We start from the raw sequence: 26,607 nt of genomic DNA, 5'->3' as shown, positions 1-26,607 counted from the left end.
TATAAAAATAAGACCTAAATAGTAATAAACCAGAATTATCCTTTAAAAGAAAAGAAGTTAAGGTGATAGAAGATAAATTCAGAGTTGAACTTTTTTTGTCTTAACAACCTGGTAACCCAAAAGTTCTCCTTATTAATCTATATAATAAGCATAAATGTCCATTACAATGTCCAATCTAATGAGCATTAATAAATCCAGTAGTTACACAGCTAGGTCTTACTAGAAAGTGGTTCAGCTTTAGTTTGACACTCTCTTAAACACGTCAGCTGTGGCCGGGCTCTTGAAACGTTCAAACCCTTCTCATCACTGAAGTCTTCACAGTCTCTGTTGCAAGTTCTCCCGTCTTTAGCCGTGAGTCAACCAGAATTATAAAAGTGGAAAAAAAAAAGAAAATGTCGTTTTCATAACTCAGAAGCTGAATAAATGAGGAATAAAAGAGGATATCAAATCAAAATCAGTGTAACTGTATATGAGCAGCAGCCAGATTCAAAAAGCTCCGGCAGATTTTGTCTCTAGGCGATCCCTCCATTTTTTTTTTAATCTCCTCTGCACTCAGACTTTTCTCCCTGCCCATCTCTCAGTATTGATCTCCCTCAGCCTGCCTCTTTATTAACCTTTCTTTTCGATCCTTTCATCTCACCGCTCCCCCCTCGTCTTTTATCCCTGTTTTTACCTCTCGGTCCTCATCAGAGTCCCTCCTACGCCGTCTCCTCGCTGCCTCCTCTGTCTCATTGTTTAATCTGTTTTCCTTCACTGTCTTCACGCTCTCTCTTCCTGTCACGCCCACACAAATATAACACCGTCTTCCATATTATTTACCCTCAGACAAGGTATCTCTAAATCATAAAACGCATCCAGAAATAAACATATGTATATAATCACATCCTATCTCTTTGTTGTCTGCAGCTCCAGTCTGATGATCGGCTTCTTTATCACCTGTCTCATTATCCTGACAGCCGTCATGTTCGTCTCAGCTGTCTACTGCTGCTTTGGGGTGAGTTGTTTCGGCTTGTGATGAATGACTACGCCAAAAAAAAAAAAAAAAAAACGTGCCACCATGTTCAGATCTAAGACATTGGTCTTTTCTTGAGTGATAATTGATAGGAGGATTTTTTTTTAAAAGGATGCAGTTTTATAGATATTTATCTCAAATGCACAGCAACATGCAAAGAGAAGAACTGCCAGCTTTTCTCTTCCTTGCTTTTTCTCATTTGTTTATGTAGAAGTTCAGTATCAGACATCATAGAGATACATCTTTTATCAGGCTGCAGGTTTGATGATGTACTTGCTATTGATTTTAGATAATGTCAGTGAGTTATAAATGTTAGCTTCTTCTGCTCTTGAACTCATAACAAGTTGATTTTTAGAGAAGATTTTTTAGCTAAATTCCTTAAAGCAAAGTGCAGCTACTTATTATATAGAGATTAGTTGTGATTTAAAGGTCCCATATTGTATAAAGTGAGATTTCCATGTCTTTTTTGATTATAAAGCAGGTCTAGGTTCTATATTAATACTGTGAAAGTATCAAAGCCTCAGTCCACAGAGAAATGCCTGTATTCAGAAACTGAGCCTTAAAATGAGCCATTAGGACTTCTGTAACATTGTGATGTCACAACAAAGCTGTCACCGCTCTCAGCCACGCCCCCTACCTGGGCTATTCAGACCCATCATCCAACCGTGCAGGATTTGGTTTCTCTGAGTGTTTACCTGAAATCTGCTATATTTTTTATTCAAACACTCAGAACACAGTCCGCCAATCAGAAGAAGAGGCTCAGAGCCTCCTCTCTTCTGATTGGCTCACCGACCTGTTGTTACTGGAGCTCCAGAGAGAAGCCTGAGAGAGGAGATGTAAAACTACATTGAGTGTGTATATATATAAATATATATCTTCTTATGGGTATCAAAACTTTAAAACACTGGAAAAGTGAAAATACCTTTTTTGAAACAAGTTCTTTTTAGAGAAGAGTTTTCAACTAAATTCCTTAAAGCAAACTGTAGGTGTCACCATGCGACTCCATTTTCCCCAGCTACAACGATGACAGTATTATACAGACATTAGAACAGAGCTCTTCTTGGAAGTGGGATGTGTATATCACTGTGTCAAGTTTTTGTGAGTATCTATAGTATCATCTGAGATGACTGGTCCACCGTAGGCCTGTATCGAGGCTGTTCAGCTCACACCAGTTCTAACTTTAAAGGCGCCATCACATTTACACGAGTCTAGCAGAATCTTTGCTCCGTGTCCCACTTACTTCAATCAAAGGTTGTGCGACTGGCAAATTTAAGATTGTGTTTCCTATTTTTGGGACGACCTCTTTGTCACATCCGGAAGACTTTGCAGTTCAGAGCGTTCAACCTTGTACAACACGTTTGCTCTAAATCTCGTAAATGATCACAGTACCAGACTGCAAACTGCACTCAGACTGTTAACTGTCTGTGATCGCTCGGCTCAGTATTTATTTATTGTGCACATCAGAGTCGGGACGCCGCGTCCTTTTTCGGGGCCAATTTAGGCAGCACTGAAATACAATCCTTTTTATGTTTTCTGTGTCCTCCATCAAATGATTTAAGCAACAGGCATTTAGTAAAATATTACTTGAATTTTCTCTCTGTTCAGTCACCTTTTGTTGCTCCTTCCTCACTTTTTGTTCTGTTTTGTTTTGTTTTTTATGTTTCACAACTGCATCTGTATATTTGGTGCCTTATTAGCTAATGTAGCTAATCTTGAGATTAAAAATCAATCATTCAGCCAGTCAATCAGTCACTAAATAAACTGCAACTCTAACAGCTGCTGTGTCTAACATAATTGTTTTGTAGAACTGATACCAAAGAGCAGATCTCACCTCACAAACCTCAGGTCCCCCCCCCCCCCCCCCCCCCCCCCAACCCCCCGGCCCCCCCCCCCCCCCCCATCTACTCCCTCCTCTCAGTGCCTGCCGAGGGGCCTTGAGGTGCAGGAGAGATAAAAGTAGAGCTGCTATTAATGGTTTTCACTGATGAGTCATGGTTTTTTTACTGGGAAAAATAAGCCTTCCACTTGTACATGTACTGAACGTACAGACAGAACTTTGGTGTCAGTCCTCTCTCATCAGAAACTAGATGAGGAAAAATTGGTTCAGTTGCAGGTATCAGTTTACAGTCACATCTTATGTCAGCATGTATGTCATTGCCAACTGTCCCAGAATGTTAAATCACTGATTTATTTATTGAGGAGCTGCAATTAAAATGATCTGTAAGCTAACAGTGCTACAGTTGACAGTCTTTCCCTTGTTTAACCAGCTATTCCCAGTCCCTCTGCAGACGCTCTCTAAGAGGATAGTCCAGTCCAGGCTGAACAGCACCCTGGTGGGCGTCTTCACCATCATCATCGTCTTTCTTTCAGCTTTCATCAATATTGTAAGATGATACATTTTAACGCTGTATTCAACAACAATTCACATTCCTCAGATGACATTCAGTAAAGGAGTCCGACGTCCTCCCACCTGTCCTCACTCACTTTTTGTCACGGTTCAGTTCACCTGCAGCGGCCACGACCTGCAGAGCTGCATCACAGCAGAGCTCAACATCAGCCTGGACCGCGTTAACGCCTGCCACGCCCACCTCCTCAACTACAGCCTGGACACGCAGCACAGCCCCTGTGTAGACGACGCCCTCGTCTGCAGCTTTCCTGAGGTACAGGTGTGCCTTGTTCTCTGTGCGTGTGCGTGTGTGTGCTCTTTATTTGCATCGTATAATTTCTGACTCAAAGTACCTTGTAGTGTTTGTTGTGTAGTTTATTTCAGCAGGTGCCATGAGCATAATGCAGGTTAAGTGTAAGGAAGGAAATGAAGCAGAACAGATGCGGATTTACTGCATGTGGTGCAAACTGAGGCTTTTTAAAACTTCAACTCAGAATGAGCATAAATTTGTCTAAAGTAGTTTCTGAGTGAAAAATGTTTCAAACATTTTATATTTGTGACTTGATTATGTCAAACAAACATATCACAAATGTTTTGGCAGGTTTGTTCACCAAAAGACTTAAGTGCAGGTTTGGCACAGAAGCATAAAATGCCAGCAGAACAACACAAGACCTTTAAAATACATGACTTTCTGCTCTGTCCAGTGGTGTCTTGCATGTTATCAAGCTACAATGAGCTGCATATTCTACACATCAACCAGATTAACTCAGTGTTTTGTTTTTCTTAATGTCAGGCGATCAACAGCTCAAGTATATTTTGGCTTTTTGAACGATGCGTCTTTGAAATAAAAAGAACATTAATGTTCTGTTGTAGTAACACACTTGTGTTTGTATATTTTAAGAGTTCAATGTGATATAATTCTGAACGGTAGCAGAACAAGTGGGTGCTAAGTGAAGGGATTTAGCTTGCACAGTAATGTTTAAATTAACAGCTAAGTGGTCAGAATTGGGTTTATTGAGTGTTTTATAACACCTCTGGATGTGACTCATTCAGTCGGCGCTGCCTGTTACAGAATATAAACCTTCATATCCAGAGATATAAAAACAAATGTACTTTTCCTAACATCCTCTCTCTGCTAACGTTCTCCTCCCTCAGTACTTCTCGTCCTGCGTGCTGCTCAGCCTGCTGGCCTGCTCCGTCTTCCTGCAGGTCAGCAGCCTCGGGAAACTTTTCCTCATGCTCTTCATTGAGCTGCTCTACCTTCTCATCATGGAGGTGCCCAAAGTCAGCCTCTTCGACAACCAGGACCTGCTGGTCATGGCCAACGCCATCAACTTTGTGTGAGTCACTTCAGTACTGCTTTGTGTGTGTGTGTGCGTGTGTGTGTGTGTGTGTTGTTACGCCTGTGATCCTTGAATCTTTGACAACGTGCAGATGCTCTAACAGCTGATTGGCTCTTCTCTGTTCCTCCTCCCCCACAGCGAGCACATGAATGGAACAAGGTGAGCCTGATGGCGGCTTCTGTTTCCACAGAGACCCAAAGCATCACCTCCATCATCTGATTAAGCTAACAGTGTCATTATCACTGTGCTGGCACGAATGTAACTATAATGACCTGCTGGCAACAGATGCTAACGCTAATGAGCCAAGATGTAGAGGGCAGCTTGTTTTTGTGTCACAGTATTCCAGAGTCCTCCTTTACACCCATATAATATAACTTTATTTAACACCTGTATGTTAGAGGAGAACTATTGATTGAATTAGTTCAGCACTCGGCATAAAACATGTGAAAACCTAGTGTGTGTGTGTGTGTGTGTGTGTGTGTGTGTGTGTGTGTGTGTGTGTGTGTGCTGACCTCCAGCTGTGTGATGGACTCCAAGGTCCCTCTGAAGATCATGACCCCGGTGGTCATCACCGTCTTCGTTCTCGCCCTCTACCTTCACGCCCAGCAGGTGGAGTCCACGGCCAGGCTGGACTTCCTCTGGAAGCTGCAGGTTGGTGTCTGTGTCGTGGGGACTCATCTCCATCAAGAAGGTCTCCTCAATGCGAAACGTAAAGTTTTAGGGTTAAGACTTGGGTTATGGTTATTGTTCAGGTTTGGGTAATTAATGTAAAGCCCCTTTTACACTGGTCAAAAAATTATGCAATGGATTTTCCTGTTTCTGTGGACATTTTGTTGCGACTCTTCTGTTCTCCTTTCAGGCCTACAGGGGGGGAGTGTTGGATACTCAAATGAGTAGTGAAGTATTCGTTTCATAATAAAATGCCTCAAGGGATGCCCCAGGGTTCTTTGACATCTCATGGAGGTCCTGGGGCAGGCTGTGCTGCCTGTGGGTGGTAATCCAGGCAAGGGGATAAACGGGTTATTTAAAAAACAAGACTAAGAGTCTCCAGCCATGCTAGCAGCTCTGGGAAAAGGCAGATAAAAACTTTAAGTAAAAACTGGCCAAAGGGCAGTGGAGTAAAGGTCAATAGAAATAAGAATATCTGCTGGAGTAATTGTGTACCATCACTGACAGAGAATCCCGTGATTATATTCTGTGTGAACCTTCATATGTCTATCGGCAGTTTTTTTACTCCATTGATTCAGTCTTCATTAACTCTTCAATCCCCGTCTGGAACTCTTCACTAGGCCACAGAGGAGAAGGAGGAGATGGAGGAGCTGCAGGCATACAACCGCCGTCTGCTCCACAACATCCTACCCAAAGACGTGGCCGCCCACTTCCTGCAGCGCGAGAGGCGCAACGACGAGCTCTACTACCAGTCGTGCGAGTGCGTCGCTGTCATGTTCGCCTCCATCAGCAACTTCTCCGAGTTCTACGTGGAGCTGGAGGCCAACAACGAGGGAGTGGAGTGTCTGCGGCTGCTCAACGAGATCATCGCCGACTTTGATGAGGTGAGATGGGAACGAAGCCAGCTGGAGGTTGCGTCAGTGGCGCTTTAAGAGACGGTTGTTTCACTGTAAAATGAGATTTTACTTCATGACTTCAGACTTTAAGATAGTTACACAATTCCCACCCACATTATACACAGTGTGTAATACTGTATGAACGCATATCCTACAGTACAAGTTATAGAAGTCAGTTCGGTTTGGTCTCCTCCAACTCATAAGAAAAATACTTGGATCTTTAACCTGCTAGAAGATGTAACATTAGACAGAGGGATTTGAATTTAAAATATTGATAAGATAAGACTATTTAAATGTTTCTGCACAATGCTCTTTGCTACTCAAACTACAAAACAACAAAAATCAATACATCAGTTAGACCTAGAGCTCAGAGAATGAGGTTATTTTATCAACTTACAATTGGATCCAATGAACCTGAACCCAAACCCTGCTCAATATGGAAGTTTATAGATTAAACCCTCCCTCTTCCCTCTCTCCCTCCACCATCAGATCATTAGCGAAGATCAGTTCCGTCAACTGGAGAAGATCAAGACCATCGGCTCCACCTACATGGCGGCCTCAGGCCTCAACGACTCCACGTACGACAAGGCCGGGCGCTCGCACATCCGCGCTCTAGCCGACTACGCCATGAGGATGATGGACCAGATGAAATACATCAACGAGCACTCCTTTAACAACTTCAAAATGAAGATAGGTGAGCTGCGGAAGAGAAAGCAGGGCGTTGCTATTCTTCTTGTAGATTTAATGGGGATGCAGATGGTGTGATTAACGCTCAGTTGCCAAGTTAGAAGTGGAGAGTTAATTTCCTAACTGATATGTAATAAATCTACTTTGAGAAAGAAAAATAAGGTTTGTAAAAGAAAAAAGAATAAGTTGTCTACATCCTGTGATATCAGTATTTTTTTATCTTTCCATTTTTGTCCAGCTAGTTTGGTAGTAATGAAGTACTCTGCGATGTCTTATGTTTGTTTTGTTCCTAAGGTCTTAACATGGGCCCTGTGGTTGCCGGGGTGATCGGGGCCAGGAAGCCTCAGTATGACATCTGGGGTAACACAGTGAACGTGGCGAGTCGCATGGACAGCACAGGTGTACCGGAGAGGATCCAGGTGACATGACGTGTGACACTGCACTGCACAGATATTCACCTTAACATGTCATTTTACTTAGTAAGAGGCTGACAGTTTTGTACAGTAATCCTAAGGCTGCATCACTTTGGTTAAAACAAACAAGTCCAGTCAACAAATAATACTAAAAAACACAGATGGAAAAATCAACTTTTATTTTGAATTTAAATATTAATTTGTCTTAGCTTCCCTTCTCTGAAACCACAGTGTGTCAAAACACATCACAAACAAGTGGAGCAATTGCAATTTAACTGACAGAATATTCATTTATATTCATATTCATTCATTTTAGGTAAAAAAGCTAAAATAAAATATACAGTATTTGCAGGGCTCAGGATAGCTGTCAGCTGCAATCTACTTTAGTCAGAAACTAGGAATTCAATGTGAATAAACTCTGCAAAATTGCATTTCACACATAGCTGCTGGCTGGATTTAGAATAAGTCTACTCAGGTTAATGAAAAATGTTAATTATAAATGGCCATATTGGTTTGGCTCAATCAGATGTGAAATCATTAAAGCTTAATAACTCAAAGCTACTTTGAACACAGATGGAAACCTTTAATTTGATCTCATTCGCCTCCACTGGACCTCCTGAAAAACCATTAACCAAGGAGCAAATATGAACCACTGCTTCCTAATGAACGTGAATAAAGTGACAAAGCAGCCGCACGACGACGCCATCAGCACCTGAGTGTAGCTTTTCCAATCTATTTTTTTTTTTTATGTAGATGACAAAATTTAGAACAGACAATTTAAGGTGTCTTGTTTCCGCCTATTATTCAATAAGACGTATTAAAGTCGGTCATATTATATTTTAATTTTCAATATGCACCATAAATTTGAGATTTTATTTTAGGAAAAAGATATCACAAGCCAAGCTTTCCTTCTATAGGCTAAATGTACCCCTCAATTTTTTGACCAATCAGAGGCAGTCGCTTGCCACAAAAATATATAGATATATAGATATAAAATGTCATCGGTTCATTTTATCCATATAGACATTTGAGTTAAATTGTGTCATAATGAGTTTATGAATTTTAGTGATTTAAATGCTGATAAAGCAAAGGTTTTGTGTAACCTTAGCCGTCTAAATAAAGTCTGCCTGCCAAATAAATGAAGCCTGACATCTAGACATGGCTCGACCTGTAAATGACAGTACCAGCGCTGACTGTGAGTCATTAGGTGCCAAACGAGGACAAAATAATGAATACCTAGAAAACTCATCCGCTCACTGTTCCCTCCCCCTCTTGCCCTCAGGTGACCGCAGACCTGTACCAGGTGCTGAGCTCCTACAACTACACACTGGAGTACAGGGGCGTAGTCACAGTGAAGGGCAAAGGAGAGATGATGACCTATTTCCTCACCAGTGGACCCTCCAACAGTTAACCTGCGCTAAATGACAAACAACACGCAGGGGTGTTAACTCCACCTCTGTCGCAAGGAGCCGCCTCATGGACCTCTGACAGCTTACAGTGGACTGAGACCAGCTGAAGCGTCTCTTCTCACCGCGCAGGACCCTTCTCGAACCCAGAGGCCACAACGAGGACGGATGAGAAAAGTCATCCCAAAGCTCAGCTTGCGGGGGGAGACTGAGTGGGAGAGGCATAGCTAGCCTGACTCTGACATTGAGACCAAAGACGTCCAATCAGAGCGTAAAAAACAAGATTTCGCCAGCTTTGAGAGGTTCCTACAGGAAAAAATGTTCTCTGAGAAATTTTATTTGCTTCAATCTGCCAGATTTTTCGGAGGGGTTCGGACAAACCTGCGGGAAGACGTGTCACTTCCTCTTTCTCTCTGCCTTTCTCCTGCTGAAGTATATATGTACATGTAAAACACAGACAAGTTTTATGTGTATGTATATGATTTTATGTACTGTATGTGAAACACATTTTGTCCATGTTGTCGTGATACAGGTACAAATCTCTCAAGTGCGGACACTCAGCCAGCACCACAGCACTACCTGTCCTTGTATCAATATCTGATCGTGTCAGCAATCAACAGATTAATGGGGGAGTTGCACTAAGTTGTGTGATATCGGAGAAGAGTGAGTCTTGCAGGTGAGGAGGTCCCTCAGAGACGGTTTGGACTGTTTTTTGTTTGTTTTGTTTTTTTGTAAGAACAGAAAGAAAACGCTCAACAGTGTTTACAGAAAGCTTCCCGTCAGACGTATAAAATCACAAACTCACTACAGTATCAACAGCATATAAACACACCTTAAACACTAAGAGGATGTCAATGAAGAGCTTTTTCTAATCTTCGACATTTTGTATTTTGACTGCAGAACACCAAACCCTATCAGATATTTTAAGATTCTATATTTTGTACATTAATATATTAGAGAGCTATCTATAAACACCAATGTGTATTCAGATGTACATACTCTATCACTCTCGTGTTGGGATTTCAGAAATCCTCACTAGTGTTGCCTGGTCTTAAAGTGGAGCCACAGCTAATGTACCATTAACTTCAGCAGATTGATGCACCTGAATGCCCTTTTTTTTTTTTTTGCTCTTTTCACCGAATTGAGCATTTTTCGATCTGCAGGAAGTCAATCCTTCGGTGATTAGATGGCGTTTCTGATGATTTCCCTTCAGTAGTGTGTTTAAATCTCACGGCGAGAAGGAAGCACCAAGCCGAGCGAGTACGCACTTTGAATGACAAGACTAGAGGACGGGAATGCATCGGTCTCGGTGCTCAAAAGCCATTTTGCACTCCAGTGCATTCAGCCGTCCGCCCCTTCCTGCACTGCTCCACACCTCCCTCTTGCTTGCTCAATCAGATGGTACGACCCAATGAATGTCCAATGATCTCCGATGAGGCCTTTAATATGAACTCTATACTAATGACGGTGATGATTCTCATCCTGTGGACAGGGAAAGACAAGCCCATATGGAAATGTGCCCTTTTATCTGCTGTTTTTTTTTTTTTTTCTTATCAGAAAAGTTTTCTTCAGTATTACAACATTACTCAGCATGTCTTCCGACAAACTGTCTTTAACCTGGCCGTTTCATAGATTTTAGTGATTTTTAGTGATGTTATTACCAATCACTACAGCTGGTTCTGTTTGTCTTGGCTGAGTCAGAGTACAGTGATCAGTGAATGTCTGGGCAGAGTGTCAAGTTTTTATATAGAGGAACAAAGCAAATTTGAGACGGAAGCTTAAAGGATAAGGCAAGCATTATTCAGTATTTTGTTTATTATCAACAAATCTCATGAAAAAAACCAAAATCAACATTGTGTTGTTATTTGACTTCTTGCTTTGTCTCTACACACACTGCACCCACAGCCCTTGCCTGTTTGTTAAATCATATACTGTTATAAAGAAACATTACTCAAACACGAGTAAAACACATAATTTATTGAAACTATTTGTGTATTTAATACACATTTAGTGTTTTACACTAGTGGGTATTTACGCCACCAGGTCGTTTTATGTGGGATTGCTTTAAATGGAATTCAGAGTATGGAGTCTTGACTGTGCCACTGGAATACTCGAAGACTTTTAAAAAATAAAATCTATTAATAAACTGCCCCAATGTGGTGGCAGACATCTGGCCAATCAGAGGTCCTGCTGATGCCCTGCAGGTTGGAGTTAAATTTGACTTTAGGTGGTGCACAAATGTATTGTTAGATGGAATAAATGCAATACAAAATGTTAAATTTAAGAGCATTTTAAAGACTTATTTCAAGTTCCATTCAGAAATTTAATTATTAATCATTTTTCTTTATTAGAAATTGGTTAAATGTTAAATAGATTGTAAATTAGCAAATTAAAAACTTTATTTTTTTACTTTGAGTTTTATAATGCATGATTTGAAGGCAAATACAACTAAACAAGTTACAATAGCTTTGCTAACCCTTTTAAATTGATCAATTATTTTTATGTTTTTTAAAAAGGCTCTATAAGAGTTTCTGTTTATGTTAATGGAGAAACGTACAATAGTATGACTAACTGATGTGTTTTTAATAGTTTTGGGGAAACAGTGGAGCTATAGAGTACAGAGGAATAAGATATATTAGGGTTTTACTACATAGGCAATACTTAGAAGGTTCAGTTCATTGATTTTGGTCTTTTCATGGGATTTGTTGAGTTAAAAAAAAAAAAAAAAAAAAGTAAATTGGCACCAGCTTTATCCTTTAAATGTTGGTGATTTTGCTTTTAATTTCCTGTTTGAGAATAACAAGAGAAACTTGGCACTTGGAACGTTTGCTTTGAGCCTGTACAGTGGAAAGCCTGCGCTGGTCTACTCTGGTGGTTTCTGTGTTGTTAATGTACTGTACTGCTGCAACCATTATCACACACCACTAGTAAAAAATTTAAGTGTCATCCCATTTGACACCCATGTGAGCCCCTTTTTCTACTGTCTATTGTGCAGGAGAGTGTGCCATTAGGAAACACATGGGGGTGAGAGAGAAGCATAGATCTGAGATGAGGGGTGTAGCTATAAGGTGTCTGAGTGGATGAGTTCTTATGTTTAAAGAGCAGGAGAAGCTCACCTTTTCATTTCTACAGCTGAGGATCCTCATGATGACTCTGACAAGATGACAAGGTGAGGCAGCGTCTGTGACAAAAACAGCTTCAGAGACAAAACCGTGGGTTGTTTTTGTTGTCATGCCAAACACTATGCTTTTTTTTTTTTCTTTTTTTTTTTTTTTTTTACAGACAAATAAACTGCTGAGATGTTTCACAGGTAACACATGACTGCATGTTGATTCTTTTCTGCATAATCTGGCTGTGTTGTCAGCTGACTAATTGATTTAGATGAATGCCTGCTTACCTTGTGTAAGCTGTTGGCTCAGCACACTTGTATGACACCAAAGAAAAGGTTTACACAGAAGAGCTTGTCTTTTATCCATTACAAGACTTAAGAAATTATTTGTATGGCCAAAGGTATATGGACATTAACGGGGCCTTAGCTCCAATTCAGGGAAATTGTAATGCTGCAGCATACAATTATATTTTTGCTCATCAATCATATATGAGTAAGTTTTCTAAAAACCCATAAGCATGACATGACGTTCTCATTTGTTCATGTAGCCCACCAACAGATGGCAGCAGCACTTCATCACTTGGTTTATACATGAGGTCCTTTGTCTTCTTTTCATCAAGATAATTGTTTATACATGATGGAAGAGAAGGAAGCAAAATGCTAATCTGCTGATTAGCACTCCTAGTGTTGCTTCATCCATTACAGCTTTAATATCTATATTTATATAGAAGTCAAATCACTTGCCATTACATTGAATAAGAATGAATTAGTGTCTTAGTTAATAGCTAATTTAATAACTCTTGATATGCATTTAAGTAGCAGGGTTGGACTGCAATTTAAATCTTACTCTCTCCATTTAAATTGAATTGAATTTGAAGAATGGTCAGTAATGGAATAAAAGGCTACTGTACTGCAGCCAGTGACCACAATAGTATTTACTTGGCTTTTCTCGCAGAAATTCGAGGACATGTCGATGCAAACGAAATCCTCAGAGCCTCACACTTACTGATTTTGACCTTTCTGCAAAGCCAACCTGTGAGCACCTGACTGTGCGAGCGAGCTTCGCCACAGAAACATTATCACCACTGACATTCAACTGAATCATGTTGAATTAAAATTCACCTTCAAGTACAGTAATCTACAGTGTACAGCTGCAGCAGCCATTTGTCATTAAAATCCACATACTTCCTGCTCGGGAAAGAATATATCCCTGTTCCATTAATTACATCTGGAGGAAATTGCTGTTCCTTATAATGAGGAACCCACAAATAACATCAATTATAATCATCATAATCATAATACCTCTTGTGCTATTACTGGTGAAATAATGAAAAAAACAGAGCTGCCTGAAAAGTATTTCAGCTGCCTCTGAATCATGAAGCAATCTCTTGTCTGTTGCTGCAGCTTGCAGCAGAAACAATACATTCAGTTTTTGTTGAAGAATGGTTATCATTGTAATGGTAATGTCTTAGATTTTTTTTAATGTTCAATGTTCCAGAGCTGATCCCAGACACAATGAGCCCTAATACAAGAGAAGATATGTTTCAAGTGGGGTGAAGAGGACCAGATCACATCATTATAAAGAAATGTGCCTCCATGTGCAACAGAAAATGAACCAAATTAAAGCACTTCTGGTCTCAGATATAGTTTAAATGCAGCGTTCCAACACATTTTCCCAGATCTTCATTTCCTGAATTTACACTGTTCATATTAGTCTGTGACCTAATCATGACTGGGGACACTCTAGTGTAAAATAAAACGAATTAAAATTTATGCAACACGTGTAACAAATTCGCAGCAGTTCATTTCCGTGTTTTAAAGACCTGGAAATGACCACATTCATTTTCCATACTTGGATAAACCAGCATAAATACCTTGAATTGTACTTTTCCTACTTTACACAACACACATGCTCTACACATCTATTATAAATGCTGTGGAAAAGGAGAATGCAAACAAATGCAAACAATCTGAGCCAGTGAAACACAATTCAGATCCAACTGAGTCCAAGCCATGTTGTGAAAAGAACTATTAGGTCATGTAGGTGTGGTACTGCTGTTGGGAAAGCTGGGAACATTCAGAGAGCAATGATGAATCACACAAGGCCGTAGCGCTGCAGCGTTCCCCCAACAGATCAGATGTGCAGATGCCAGCTGGACATCGACTGTATTTGCGTGGCTATACTCCTTTTCATTTTCACTTTTCACTCCATACAGTGAGAGACAGATTATTTAAAAAAAAAAAAGAAAAAAAGAAAGACGTCATGACAATCTTGGCACAACTGTTGAGCTACTCATGAACAATAAAGGCATGACTCAATTCTCTACCCTTCGCCATTTGTTTGCTATTGTTTATTGGGATGATGCAGGAAAAGCCAGGAAAGCTTCCCATAATTTCCCGGACAAATCTCACACTGCTTAAAAACGATGAATGTGGCATCCCCTGATTGTAATTACGTTAGATGTGAACGCTGTACTAATATCCATTACACAGGCAGAGGGTGAGAGACTGAGTTTTTGTCTTCCAAAGTGGCAGACGCAACCATGTCTCGGGGACTCGGTGGGAGGAAAAGCACGCCAGAGGCTGCTCAGATGATATGGGCTGCCTCTGGCCCCGACAACACAGCTAGTATCTTTACTGCTGCCAACACAGACTTGTTTATTAACATAGTCACTTGACACTTCCACATGCTTGAGGCTGTGTGGGCGAGGAAGTAGGGTATGAATGCTAACACGCTGTTTGTGTCTACTGGAGCAGGAGTTACTTTGTGACAAGTAGATACAAGTCTGCGTTAAAAAAGAAAAATGGAGCAACCATAAAACAACAAATAACACTGATAAAATCTGTAAAAATCATCACTGATCACATGCCAATGAACAATCTCTCAGTAAATAAATAGCAAAAATTAACAGTCAACAAAAATAAGATATGATAAGTGACTCCTGAATACAGAATACACCAAAACAGAAATGAGAGCCACATATATGAGGCAGCATTGCATAGTTTTAAACCAAGACCTAAACCAGAGTCCTGCACCAAGTCAGGTATCCAAGGGTGCATGTGCAAAAAGTGCATGTATATGAACTGAACTGAGGAATAATTAGATGCAAGCAGGACATGGGTGATATAAACACAAAATTGGACAAGTTTAGACAAATTTGGATTAAGGTCCAATCCTGCTGCCTTTCTATGTTCAAATTGTATTATCTTTGATCAGTTTATTTTCTGCTGTATGCTCTTCTGTTCAGCCCAGCCTTCAGCCAAGACCACATGGTTGGTTGGGTATTAAACCAAATCAATTTTTGGGTGCAAACAGAAATATGTCTGTAACTCAAGAATTGAAGAATGTCAAATACTGAGATTCAAATTCTTAAAGGCAACATACACTGCATCTGATGAGAATCAAAACCCCTGCACCTGTGCTAGTTATGAGTGTCACGTGATGTGATGCTGCATGACATGGATTTAAATAATTATTTCACTCTTACTTTGCTTAATATCTTAAATAACAACAAGGTTTCAGATTCCTCAAAGTAAGATATGAAAGAAAGTATAATCTTGGTGGTGGTATTTGAACAGAGTCACTATGGCCTCTGTATTTGGTTTTAAGTTAGGGTTGCAGGTTACACCTGACCTGTAGCTCCTGAGTCTTAATTTTGCAGGAGAGTACAGATCGGCAAAACTAGACATCCTGTATGCAGGACTCTGACCTTAACTATGGCTGCAATGAAATGAAGTAAAAGTAAATGTCTTTATGAGACAATGGTGGGGAACAGACAACTTCCAAAAACAATCCAGTTAGATCCACAGATGATTCAGGCTGCGGTGGAGTATCACACTCTGTCCATTGGTGCTGGGATTGAGTGAGAACAGGACCACTGTGGTGCTGCAAGATTTCTTATCTTCCTGAAGTGATTGTTTTTTGTTTCCACTTTGTCCCCAGACTGGCCAGAGCTGTCTCCGCTGCATCTCCAGAGCAGGTGAGACATCTGACAGACGGTCCGTTTGTCCTTTGGGTGTAAAGTTTTTGTCAGACATTATAGTCTGGTGCTTTGCCAAGCGGTTGCCTCAGTCTTATCTGCAGGGTCATGAAGGCCCCCACCGCCACATGGAAGAGGATCTGCCACATGTTCCTCAGTTCATACAGATACATGTTGGACAGACAGATGAGTGCAAATGCTAGAAAGGACTTACTGTTCCTCCAGACAGAGAAGTAGGCAAACAGGTAGCACTGAAAGGAGAATGGCAGAGAGGAGGAATTTGAATTCTGCACACTTTGTGTGACTGACATTGACTAGTAGCATGTCCTTCATTGAACAATAAGTAGGTTCTGTACATAAGAAATACTGTCTGATAATTTTATTCACCTCACTAATCTACTAGTTTTCAGTAGATCTGTGGCTTCTGGTACTAAATTCTGGAAAAATTCAATTTAGTATCAAGAGCTGCACAAATTGAGCTGATGAAAGAGAAGGTAGTGGGTGAAAGGCACTGAGCTTTTGCTAATGTTGGTTTAGCTGACAAGCTGCTGAGTTGTAAAGTACAGGGCCATTAGTCAGCCAGTCAGCCGGTGATGGGCTGCTCTTACCGCAGACTATCACTTACCTGATAAAGACAGGCTGCTGTGCCGAGGAAGAAGGCAATCACATAATTAAAGTCTTCATCGTCATTCTGCAGACAGAAGAAAAGGCATACAGAAAAAAAGCTTATTTGTCAAGGCATCATGAAACCAATCTGTCAATGAACTTCACATATTTTCCATGTTGCCTCATTTGGTTTAAAAGAATATAATGCAACATACAGAGTGTCAAGGAACAGAATGGATGGCATATGGCAGACTGATGCTCTTATGCTCTCCAAGTTGAAATAATTCCACAAAGTATACTGAAAGGAAAATTCAGATTTAAGCCAATATGGGTCTTATTTAAGTAATTCTTTCCATTTGTTTCATAGGTTGTATGATCCATGTGATGAAAGTATGATGATGCAGGAAACCTGAATAATCAGAAAACGAGCCTAAGTCTAATTATCAAAGACACTTTATTTGAAAGAAAAGCTCAAAGTGAGCGCACACACAATGTCAGCACTGATCGCTCACTGCCCGAGACAGACAAGTACAGTGAGTACATGACAACAGATAGAGAGAGAGAAGCCTTCATTTTCTCTGCTTGTTTTATTTTCTAGCAATGTTGCCTCAGCCCCGATTCTCACCTGTAGTATGCTCTCTATAGCGTGGACTCCTCGCAGCAGGTTCAGGCCTCCACAGAGGACACTAAGCACACAAGACACAATGCCCGGGAGAGTCACTGGCTCCAACATCTGTGTGGGAGCTGGAAGAGACAAAAAGGGCTTTTTATTACAGACAAAATCTGCCATGACAAATTCATTACAAAAACATTAAGAAGAAAATCTGCTTTCCAAAGTAGATAACAAAACATATATATTTTAGGAAATGTAATTATTTACAAAAAAAAAAAACACTATATGCAGGATAAAAGGATAAATCCTTGAATAGAATTGACAGGCCAAGCATACACCGTTTTTAAATCTTCTGACATCCACAACTTTCTGGCACAGTTAAAGGAGTGATCCATAACTATTATCAGATTAGCATACTTCATCCCCCTAGAAAAATGATTTATGTTCTCAGAAAATGGAGCCTGGCAAGGCAACCAACAGAGAGTGAACAAAGCGTGGAGAGCTGTTCTGAAGAGGATGTCAGGGGAAGCACAACAGTTCTAAGTGACCCGAGGTGGGTCAGCTGAGGTGTGACGGGTTGTTTTCTGGAGCAACTGAGGGGTCGGGGGTCTGAGCCACAGACCAACAGTGGAACTGTAGACTGATGCACGGGATGTCAGACCACCAGACATGCAGTACATTTCAGGTTCTCTGTTTTTTTTTACCTACAGATTTTTACTGAAAACACCCAGAGTTTATAAAAGAAATGGTTTTAACCTGATATTGACAGAGTTATTATGTTGCCATGCTTCCAAAAGTTTCCTGCCACAAGAATATACTGTTCACTGCAGTTTAAAGTAAACAATGTCCTCTCACAGCAAGGGTAACTCAAGAGAATAGAGAACAGTAATTGAAAGTGAAGGCAAAGAATTAGTGAGAGAAAATGCCAAATTAGCTTTTAATTATCCTTGAAAAGTAATTATTAAAACAATAAATGTTAAACCTACAATGTGTTTGTGCTGCAAATGTTATTTCTGAAGTTAATTTCTAAATTATTGATTTTAATAAGGTTTTCACCAGCATTACGCACATGAATTTAAAATTACATTTTTTGGTCTTAAGGGAAAATGTGGTGAGGTAAGAGAGATAACTCTCTACAGAAAGATAGATTTTCATTTGATACTGTGAGTGATCCATAAACAAATTCCAATAATTCAAATGTAATTAAAAAGATGGAAGGTATTTTGCTAGTGTACTGTACCTCTAAGCAATATAACCATTTGGGAGAGTCTACAGGTTTGATGTGGACTGCTCCATAACCAAACAGCTCTAAAGTGATATGAACAATGACAGGCGCAATGGTGCATCCGGTATCATTTCTTTACTGCTGCAGTGAGGAAAATCACCAGTGACCTTTCTGTGTTACAAAGACCAGTGGTACCAGTATTAATATTGCCAAATAATGAGTGTAAGATAAGATGAGATAACACTTTATTGATCCCCAGAAGGGAAATTAAGTAGGTAGTCTATTACAACAACAAACCTCTTTCATACTGGAATTAGGTTGTTATGGGGCGTGTATATGTGTACAGCAGCTCATGTCTTACCTATGCCCTTGTACTTGGAGGGTGTGTGCACAGAGAATCCATTGATAGCCCGTAGGTCCTCAGGGGACAGCTGGTAGGGCGGTCGCAGCCTGATCTCTGTCTGCATGTCAGCCAGGTTGATCTTGGTGGACAGGGAACGAGGGCTGTTGTAGCGCTGTTTGGTCTTCTGGATGAAGGTGTCTGATGGATCACAGTTAGCACAACAACAAGATGGCTAATAACACACAGAGCAAAATGAGGGAGATAAACAGATCATTTGTATGTGACATTCTGTCAGGGTTAAAGCAAGATCTCAGTCTTTGATACACTGGATTAACTCTGAAATGATTCTTTAATAAACTGATCAATTGAAACCATTTTGATTATTTACTGTTTGAGTTGATTTATAAAAGTTTATATGCAAAGCATTCTCTGGTTGTAGGTTTTTATAATTCTTTGTATGTCATTACAAATTGAATATCTTTGCACTTTAGATTGTTGGCCCATGTGGCCTTTGAGATCTTGTGATGGACATTCGACTAACTAAAAAACAGAATAATCAAGAATGGAAATAATCACGCAGCCTTCCTCAGGATACACTGTAATGTTTGGGTGGGATGTTTGCAGGAAGTAATTTTGCGATGAAACATGATTTATTCTTTGGTGCAACCACTTTCCCTATATTGTGTTTTTTTGGGTTTTTTTTTTTTAACATCTACTTCTATTGCATTTCATACATTTCCCAGAATACATTGTGTTGAGCACTGAAGAATGTGGTTAGTGTTTTTAAACATACAGGAGGAAGGAAAAATTGTAGCAGTAATGGGAAAATAAGCAAAGCCAAGATCTACAAAATCCAACAGTGGTTACTCATCTAATTAAAACATGCTTCAAAATGCTGTAGTAATCAATGGAGCTCACCAAATTCAATGAAGGAGTACGGCCGCACAACACTGCTGATTCGCTTTGGGTCATAGGTGACGATAAACTCCTTCTGTAGCTCATCCAGGAAGCAGAAGGCCAGCACGTTGGGGTAGTTTGCGGTGCACACCATCAGGTATCCAACACCCAGTGAGCTTGTGAAACTGAAACATGCATACATGCACAAGAATTATTACTCCTGCACTCTTTTCTTCACAGAAATCCTGGGAAACTGTAATTAGGACATCCCGCTAAATACAGTGCAGATTACAGGAAAACACAATGGTACTTCTGAATCTGCTGGCTGCTGCTCTGAACAGTACAGACACTATTTCAGCACATTCTTGCCTAAAATTCACACATTCACAGCTAATTAAACATAGAACCACAATCACATTCATATGCACCTCGGCAGACATCTTTGGGCCCTGCAGAGTTAATTGATACACTGAGCACAAATTAAATTCCCCAGATACGACTTTCTACATTATCTGAATAGCTCAGAACACAATTGAGCGGAAAGCTGGTTATCACATCTAAATGGATGTGAAACATAAATGTCAACAAATAGAAAGACTGATGTAATGATTATCATGTGGCAAGATGGAAAAAACACAAAAAAAAAAACAAAGACAAAAGTATAGAAGATATCTGACGAATGAGGGTAAACCTGATACCAGCATGTCACTGTGCAGCAGCAGTTCCTCAAAAATGAACTAACTGACTCATACACAAAGTAGGGATGCAGCCAGGCAACTTAATCTCATAGATTACATGATGGTTTATATTGTGACCCCTAGTTTCACAGATGTGAAAAACACAAACTCTTCATTCACTGTTAGTGCACACCACGAAGTTGGTTGTGTCAATAACGATGTGAGTATATTATGACTATTACACCCACAGTTAGTAAGTGAAGTTCATTTATAAAGCACTTTTCAAGACCAGACATCACAAAGTGCCTCACAAAGACAGAAGAAACCCTAAGATTCAAAGGGTCCAAGGGGAATGAATTTTGAAATTAGGAGACACAACTTCAAAAAGGTACAGTCTCCTTTGGTTTTAAACCTACAGGGAGGAACAACCCTCCCTGATCAGAAGACCTCAGACACCTAAAAGTGATACAGAGCAGCAGGTAGGTGCCTGACCATGCAGAGCTCTAAATCTGATCACAAGAATCTTGAATTTGATTTGAAATCTGAAAAGCCAGAGAAAAGAAGTAAAGATTGGTGTAATAAGACCTGTTACAGGGCCTGACGAAAGTCAATGTTCAGCTTCAACTAGTGCATCACCACTTCTGACATCCTTCTAGTGGATGAATCTGTTTCACATTATCTCGACTCCCTAGACAGGATGCACAGACTGATGCACAGACAGATCAGAAAATATATCATAAACTTACTCCTGAGTAAAAGATAAAATAAAGCTAGATAAAGTCCTGAGGTATAACTGGTATAACTGATGATGCATGGGATACAGCTTGAGGATGTTAAAATATTATGGAATGTAAAGTAATCTATGTTAACATCACTGCAAAGTCCCTAAATCCCCTAACCCTATCAGATAACAGTATATTTGAAATCCCTATACAGGTAAGTTATACCAAGCTTGGAATGATAAAGCAAGTGAACGTATTCCAAGAATGTCTAAATGAAGTCAGCTTTTAAGGCTACAATTTACCAACGGTGAGTTATTTTCACACAGAAAGATACAAGGGAATCTGCTGTTTTCATCATACAAATATATCCATTTGTATGCAAATGTTTGGGTATGGCTGGGCAAATGACATTTTGTTGATTTCTGAAGTGAAAAGAAGTAAGTACAACCTCTGCAGCAAAGCAACATTAAAAATTCAAACGTTAATACACCGTTCCTCTTAATTTTATGAACTTCAAAAATAGAAAAAAATTTAGAGTAATTGTGGCATGTTGTGCTTAGTCAGTACTTAGTAACCCTCCCCCCTGCAGACTGTTAAGCATGGGGGTGGAAATACTCTGCTTTGGCACTCTGTGGCAGCCAGTGGCACAGTAAACATTGCACAGACAGAAAGAACAATGGAATCCACTAAAAATCAGCAAATTCTGAAACTGAAAAGAGGCTGGCATTTACAACAGTACACAATGATCCAAAGCAGACCTCAAAAATCCATGATTAACTACTTCAAGAAACACAAGCTGAAGCTTTTGGAACAGCCCTCATAGTCCTCTGCCTTGAACATCATTGAAAATCTGTTGGTAGATCTTAAACATGCTGTGTGTGCAAGAGAGCCTAAAAATATCTCAGAACCTGAACAGCAAGGAAGAGTGGGTGAAAAATCCTAAATCAAGAATAGAAAGACTCATAGCTGGCTACAAAAAATGTTGGCAAACTGTGGTACATTGCATTCAGACCACGCCATAATCACAAAGCAAAAACAGAATTTTAGAAATTTTTGCTAATTTATCAAAAAGAGTCTTCTTTGATATGACGCAACAAGCTTTGCACACCTGAATTTGGGAATACTCTGCCATTCTTCTCTGCAGATTCACTCAAGCTCTGTCAAATTGGATGGGGACCATCAGTGGACGGCTGACCCTCATGAACATTCGGCCCAGTCTGAGGTCCTGAGCGCTCTGGACCAGGTTTTCATTAAGGATATCTCTGTACTTTGCTCCATTCAGCTTTCCCTCAATTCTGACCAATCAAAGGAGGTCAAACAATTCAATTTTGGTTTCATCAGACTAGATAACCTTGTTTCTCATAGTCTGAGAGTCATTTAGGTGCTTTTTTGCAAATTGCAAGCAGCTTTCATGTGTCTTTCACTGAGCAGAAGATTCCATCTGGCCAATCTGCCATAAAGCCCAGATCAGTGGAGTGCTGCAGTGATGGTTGTCCTTCTGAGAATTTCTCCCATCTCTACACAGGATCTCTGGAGCTCAGCCAGAGTGAGCATCAGCTTCTTGGTCACCTCTCTTACCAAGGCCCTTCTCCCCCCAATTGCTCAGTTTGGCCAGGCTGCCAGCTCTAGGGCTGAGAGTCCTAGTTGTTGCAAACTTCTTCCATTAAAGAATTCTGGAGGTCACTGTGCTCTTGATAACTTTTAATGCAGCAGAAAGTTTTTTGTATCCTTTCCCAGATCTGTGCCACACAATACTGTCTTTGAGCTCTGCAGGCAGTTCCTTTGACCTCATGGCTTGGTTTTTTCTCTGATATGTATTGCCACCTGTGAGACCTTATATAGACAGATGTGTACTGTGTACTTTTCCAAATCGTCCAATAATTTTAATTTACCACAGGTGTCTCCAATCAAGGTGTAGAAACATGTCAAAGATGATCAAGAGAAATGGGAGGAACTTGAGCTAAATTTCAAGTGTCATAACAAAGTGTCTGAATACTTCTGTCAATGTGATATTTCAGTTTTTCCTTTTTAATAAATTTGCAAAGATTTCTAAAATTCTATTTTCACTTTGTCATTATGGGATATTGAGTGCAGATTGATTTGAGAAAAAATAAATCTAAATGATTTTAGCATAAGGCTGCGACATAACAAACGTGAAAAAAGGATTGAAAACTTTCTAAATGCACTGCATCTGCCAAGTGGGATGTTAACGAGTACTGACTTAGAAGCCCAAACATTTGCACATTCCACAATTATTGTTTAATTTTTTTCTATTTTTTAAGTTCACAAAATCAAAAGTGCATTGACATTTGAAGATGAATATGGAATCTTCCATTTTGTATATAACTATAACAGACTTAACAACAGCCTCCAAATGGCTTTGGGTATTAAAGAATATATTAACCTGTGACTTTATACACTGCCCACTTCATTCTGACCTTCAATGTCTTCTGAACTCCTCTTCTTCAGATGCTTATGGCTCTCCATCAATAAAGAGACTCTTATCAAAGGAGGCCTCGGTTGCTGAAAGGTATAGCTGTCTGACTGATGGCTGATTTTAAATTTCTTTTGAGGTCATGTCCTCTGTCTTAATAAGACTCATAACATCTTAACAAACAGCACTTGGGAGACTTTCAAAGCATTTCCCTGAGCACTGGTGGGGCTTTCAGAAACAGTCTGACACCTCAAATGAAAGCCTAACTGTCAAATCTCTCAAATTAAGAGGCATTTTTCAATCAAAACTGCATTAGAGGGTCAAGAAGAGAGGAGGAAAACTGTCAGCAGTGACTGTTTAATCACCCATGTGCCACTTTGGATGAAGATGCAGAAAAATGATCTAAATCTCTGTTTCATACCTTGAATTTTAAATGTATTCAACAAATGAATTCAAAACCAAATACATACAAATGTTCCATATCATGTGTACCTGGTTATGATGTTTCTTATCTGGTTAATACTGACTGTTTTTCACATTTAATAGTTTATGCGTGTTTAATTAGTAGATCAATTGAGTGTAAAGGGTTCCTCTAAAAGGGCCAAACATCAGGAATTTAAATTGACATCCAGTAAGACCTACTTGACATTGTATGGTCCAGTCTTAAGTGTGCAGCGGTCAGGGAACTGGCTGAGTTTCTTGGAGAGACCTTTGAGATGCCTCTTGGTTTCCTGAAGCTCTTTATCCTGCTCATAGTCAGTGGATGCAGAGAGAGGCAGGCCATCCCCGACCCGAACCACAGAGGCAAACACCACCATTGACATCTTACAGCTCTGGCAATCTCACTGAAGGCCTGCCAACAGAAGTAAAACAGGGAAGAGAGCTTGTTGAGAGACAGCTTGAATCTCAGACTGTATTGATATGTTGAATATCTAATAATGTTGTTCAATATACGGTTTTCAATTCAGTCCATGCTGTGTGTCAAACAACCATGAATCTTGTTCAAAATCAAGTTTAAACTAGAGACCATCTTGCAACGGGATCACAACAACCATGACACCCATTAACGTGTTGACATTTGACCCATGTCATCAGCACCCCAGTAGTAATTACTACATTATCAAGCACTCAGTACCCATGGGTCGGACCACACCCATCTTCAAACTTGGCTTGTTAACTTTATTGCTGACTGGAAATGGATTGAGAACTCATAAAGTTAATTCTCTTATTAACTAACATGAAATATTCAAGTTTATCTTAGCATATGAGCAACAAATGTGCAATGTGTAATTGTATAATTCTGAGTTTGTGACACTGTGGGTTGCAGACATTTTAAGGGGAGTCCCTACACTTACGATTTTTACTAGCTGAAATAGTGGGAATGGTATTGTTTCACCTTGTGAGTCTGTGTGTGTCATCATGGCAAAATGTGGTCCTACGGACACCTACTATATTGGGAACTACCACAGAAGTGGTTCTCAGTTCTCTTGAAATAATATAGTAATACCAACTGAGTAATCCTCGGTCGGAACAGCAATATGTTGATGGGCATCGCAGCTGGTGTGATCCCATCACAAGATGGTCTCTAGTTTTTGTTTTGATTTGTTTTATTGCAGAGTTCCAAATGCTCCTGTTGTGACACCAATATTGCTTATAATATCATTTGGCTCCCTTGTGTGCTTTGAATGACTTTCTGTATCCTTTAATGTCATTGTGTTTTCAGTGTGTGTCAGATTTGGGCCCTCCTCAACTAGATATCATCTTTAAACGCAAACTGAAGTCAGGTCTAAACATAAATATAATGACAATGGTTACGGTATTGTTAGAGCACTTAGAAATTATGGGAGCCCATCATGTTTTGTGGTGAGACCTGTTATACTGTGAAATATTTAAAAGCCATCAACTATTATACACCTGCAGCAACACAAGAGAAAGGTGACAAAGTTATTCCAAAGCAAAGCAGTGGAAGAGTATAAGGAAGAGTTTGGTAATGTTTTCTCTAGAGGTATTTGAAAAGGTGGTGAAGTGTTTATTTATTATTTTGCAGTCTATTAGTTAGTGAATTCAGCCACTGGCATTTAATGATACCTAAAATGTAAAACAAGGTTTATTTCATGACAAGTATAACTATCTAGTGAAGACCTAATAATTGGAGTCTTTGCATTGCAAGTTTCTTCCTTCATTGATGATGGGTTATTAAAATGAACACAACCCATCAGTGGCTATGTGTTCGTTTGAATTAGAACCATGGACAGCTCCACAGACTGAATGAAGGGGCGTTGAAAGGAAGCTCTTGGATGCATTACGTCGCGACCTACTGCCCTCGTGGCAAAACGTCAACATTTCATAGCTTTAAAGCAAACTCAACACTTTGACCTCACTACCTGGTTTAATCAATTAAAAGTACAGCAAGACATTACGACGACGGTTTGTCAGAGGAAAGATGTTAGCTAGAGCCGTGGGTCAGTAGCCAAGGAGTAGAGTTAACTCTATTTACGTACAAAGCTCTCACCTGAACGCTTGGCGCATTGGCTAGAAGTTTCGTGTTTTTCTTAACGTTTATGTATTAGCAGTCAGTTGACATTATAAGCAAATCAACTCGCTAGATTCATTGGAGCATATTAGCCACCCAGCCCACCGTTAGCAGCTAACCAAATTAGCTTGTTCGCCAACATATCCTGTATGCTAACGTTAGCAGGCTGAAGAGCTAACCGTTAGCTGCTTTGCATACCAACAACTCAGGACAACGTTATAAGCAAACCTGAACAAAATACACATAACCCTAACCCTGACAATCTATAATAGTTATTTGGATATTTAATACCTGGCAAACGAGTGTAGCATCGTGTGGATACCCGTGATATGCTGCTCTGGAAGTGTGCAGTGAGCAGAGGTAGCTAGCGAGCCAGACAGCAGGACCGTTTACGTTTACGTGGCTGTTTCGCCGTGCATTGTGGGTAAAGAAAGTCATCTATTAGCATTGCAGGAAAAACAAATAACAAAATAAGAAAGAAGCTGTGGTAATAATACACCAGGAATAATTTTAATTCTGTCCAATGTTTGACTTCCGTCCCGGACAGTGAAATAAATTTATGGATAGAATTTAACAGATTTTTGCTTCTGAATCTAACTGAGGAAATTACGATTGAAATCTTTGACACTTTCCCTGTCCCTGCGTCTTCTGCATAA

At 39.9% G+C, this 26,607-nt stretch overlaps 2 protein-coding genes across 2 annotated transcripts in view; one reads left to right on the top strand and one right to left on the bottom strand.

Annotated features, from left to right (window-relative positions):
- adcy5 (adenylate cyclase 5) overlaps window positions 1-9,216 on the top strand; it is an 84,071-nt gene extending 74,855 nt beyond the window's left edge. Inside the window, exons 12-21 of the mRNA XM_022740648.1 lie at window positions 907-994; window positions 3,280-3,396; window positions 3,514-3,672; window positions 4,554-4,738; window positions 4,880-4,900; window positions 5,260-5,392; window positions 6,031-6,294; window positions 6,796-7,000; window positions 7,288-7,412; window positions 8,689-9,216. Coding sequence (XP_022596369.1) covers window positions 907-994; window positions 3,280-3,396; window positions 3,514-3,672; window positions 4,554-4,738; window positions 4,880-4,900; window positions 5,260-5,392; window positions 6,031-6,294; window positions 6,796-7,000; window positions 7,288-7,412; window positions 8,689-8,817 — 1,426 coding nt within the window. The 3' untranslated portion in view covers window positions 8,818-9,216. The remainder of the gene's footprint in view (window positions 1-906; window positions 995-3,279; window positions 3,397-3,513; window positions 3,673-4,553; window positions 4,739-4,879; window positions 4,901-5,259; window positions 5,393-6,030; window positions 6,295-6,795; window positions 7,001-7,287; window positions 7,413-8,688) is intronic.
- A 4,166-nt stretch (window positions 9,217-13,382) lies between these two features.
- sec22a (SEC22 homolog A, vesicle trafficking protein) lies at window positions 13,383-26,331 on the bottom strand. Its single transcript, XM_022741262.1, has 7 exons — window positions 26,243-26,331; window positions 24,061-24,271; window positions 19,607-19,770; window positions 18,707-18,886; window positions 17,133-17,251; window positions 16,527-16,592; window positions 13,383-16,152 (listed from the first exon to the last, which is right to left on the bottom strand). The coding sequence occupies exons 2-7, from the start codon at window positions 24,240-24,242 to the stop codon at window positions 15,952-15,954; spliced, it is 912 nt and encodes a 303-aa protein (XP_022596983.1). The 5' UTR covers window positions 24,243-24,271; window positions 26,243-26,331; the 3' UTR covers window positions 13,383-15,951.
- Between the last annotated feature and the right edge of the window lie 276 nt (window positions 26,332-26,607).

Source organism: Seriola dumerili, unplaced genomic scaffold, assembly GCF_002260705.1.
Source record: "Seriola dumerili isolate Sdu_G_001 unplaced genomic scaffold, Sdu_1.0 BDQW01000052.1, whole genome shotgun sequence".
Classification (NCBI taxonomy): domain Eukaryota; kingdom Metazoa; phylum Chordata; class Actinopteri; order Carangiformes; family Carangidae; genus Seriola; species Seriola dumerili.
Note: the sequence above shows the minus strand (reverse complement) of the source record. Positions and strands in the feature narration are given on the sequence as shown.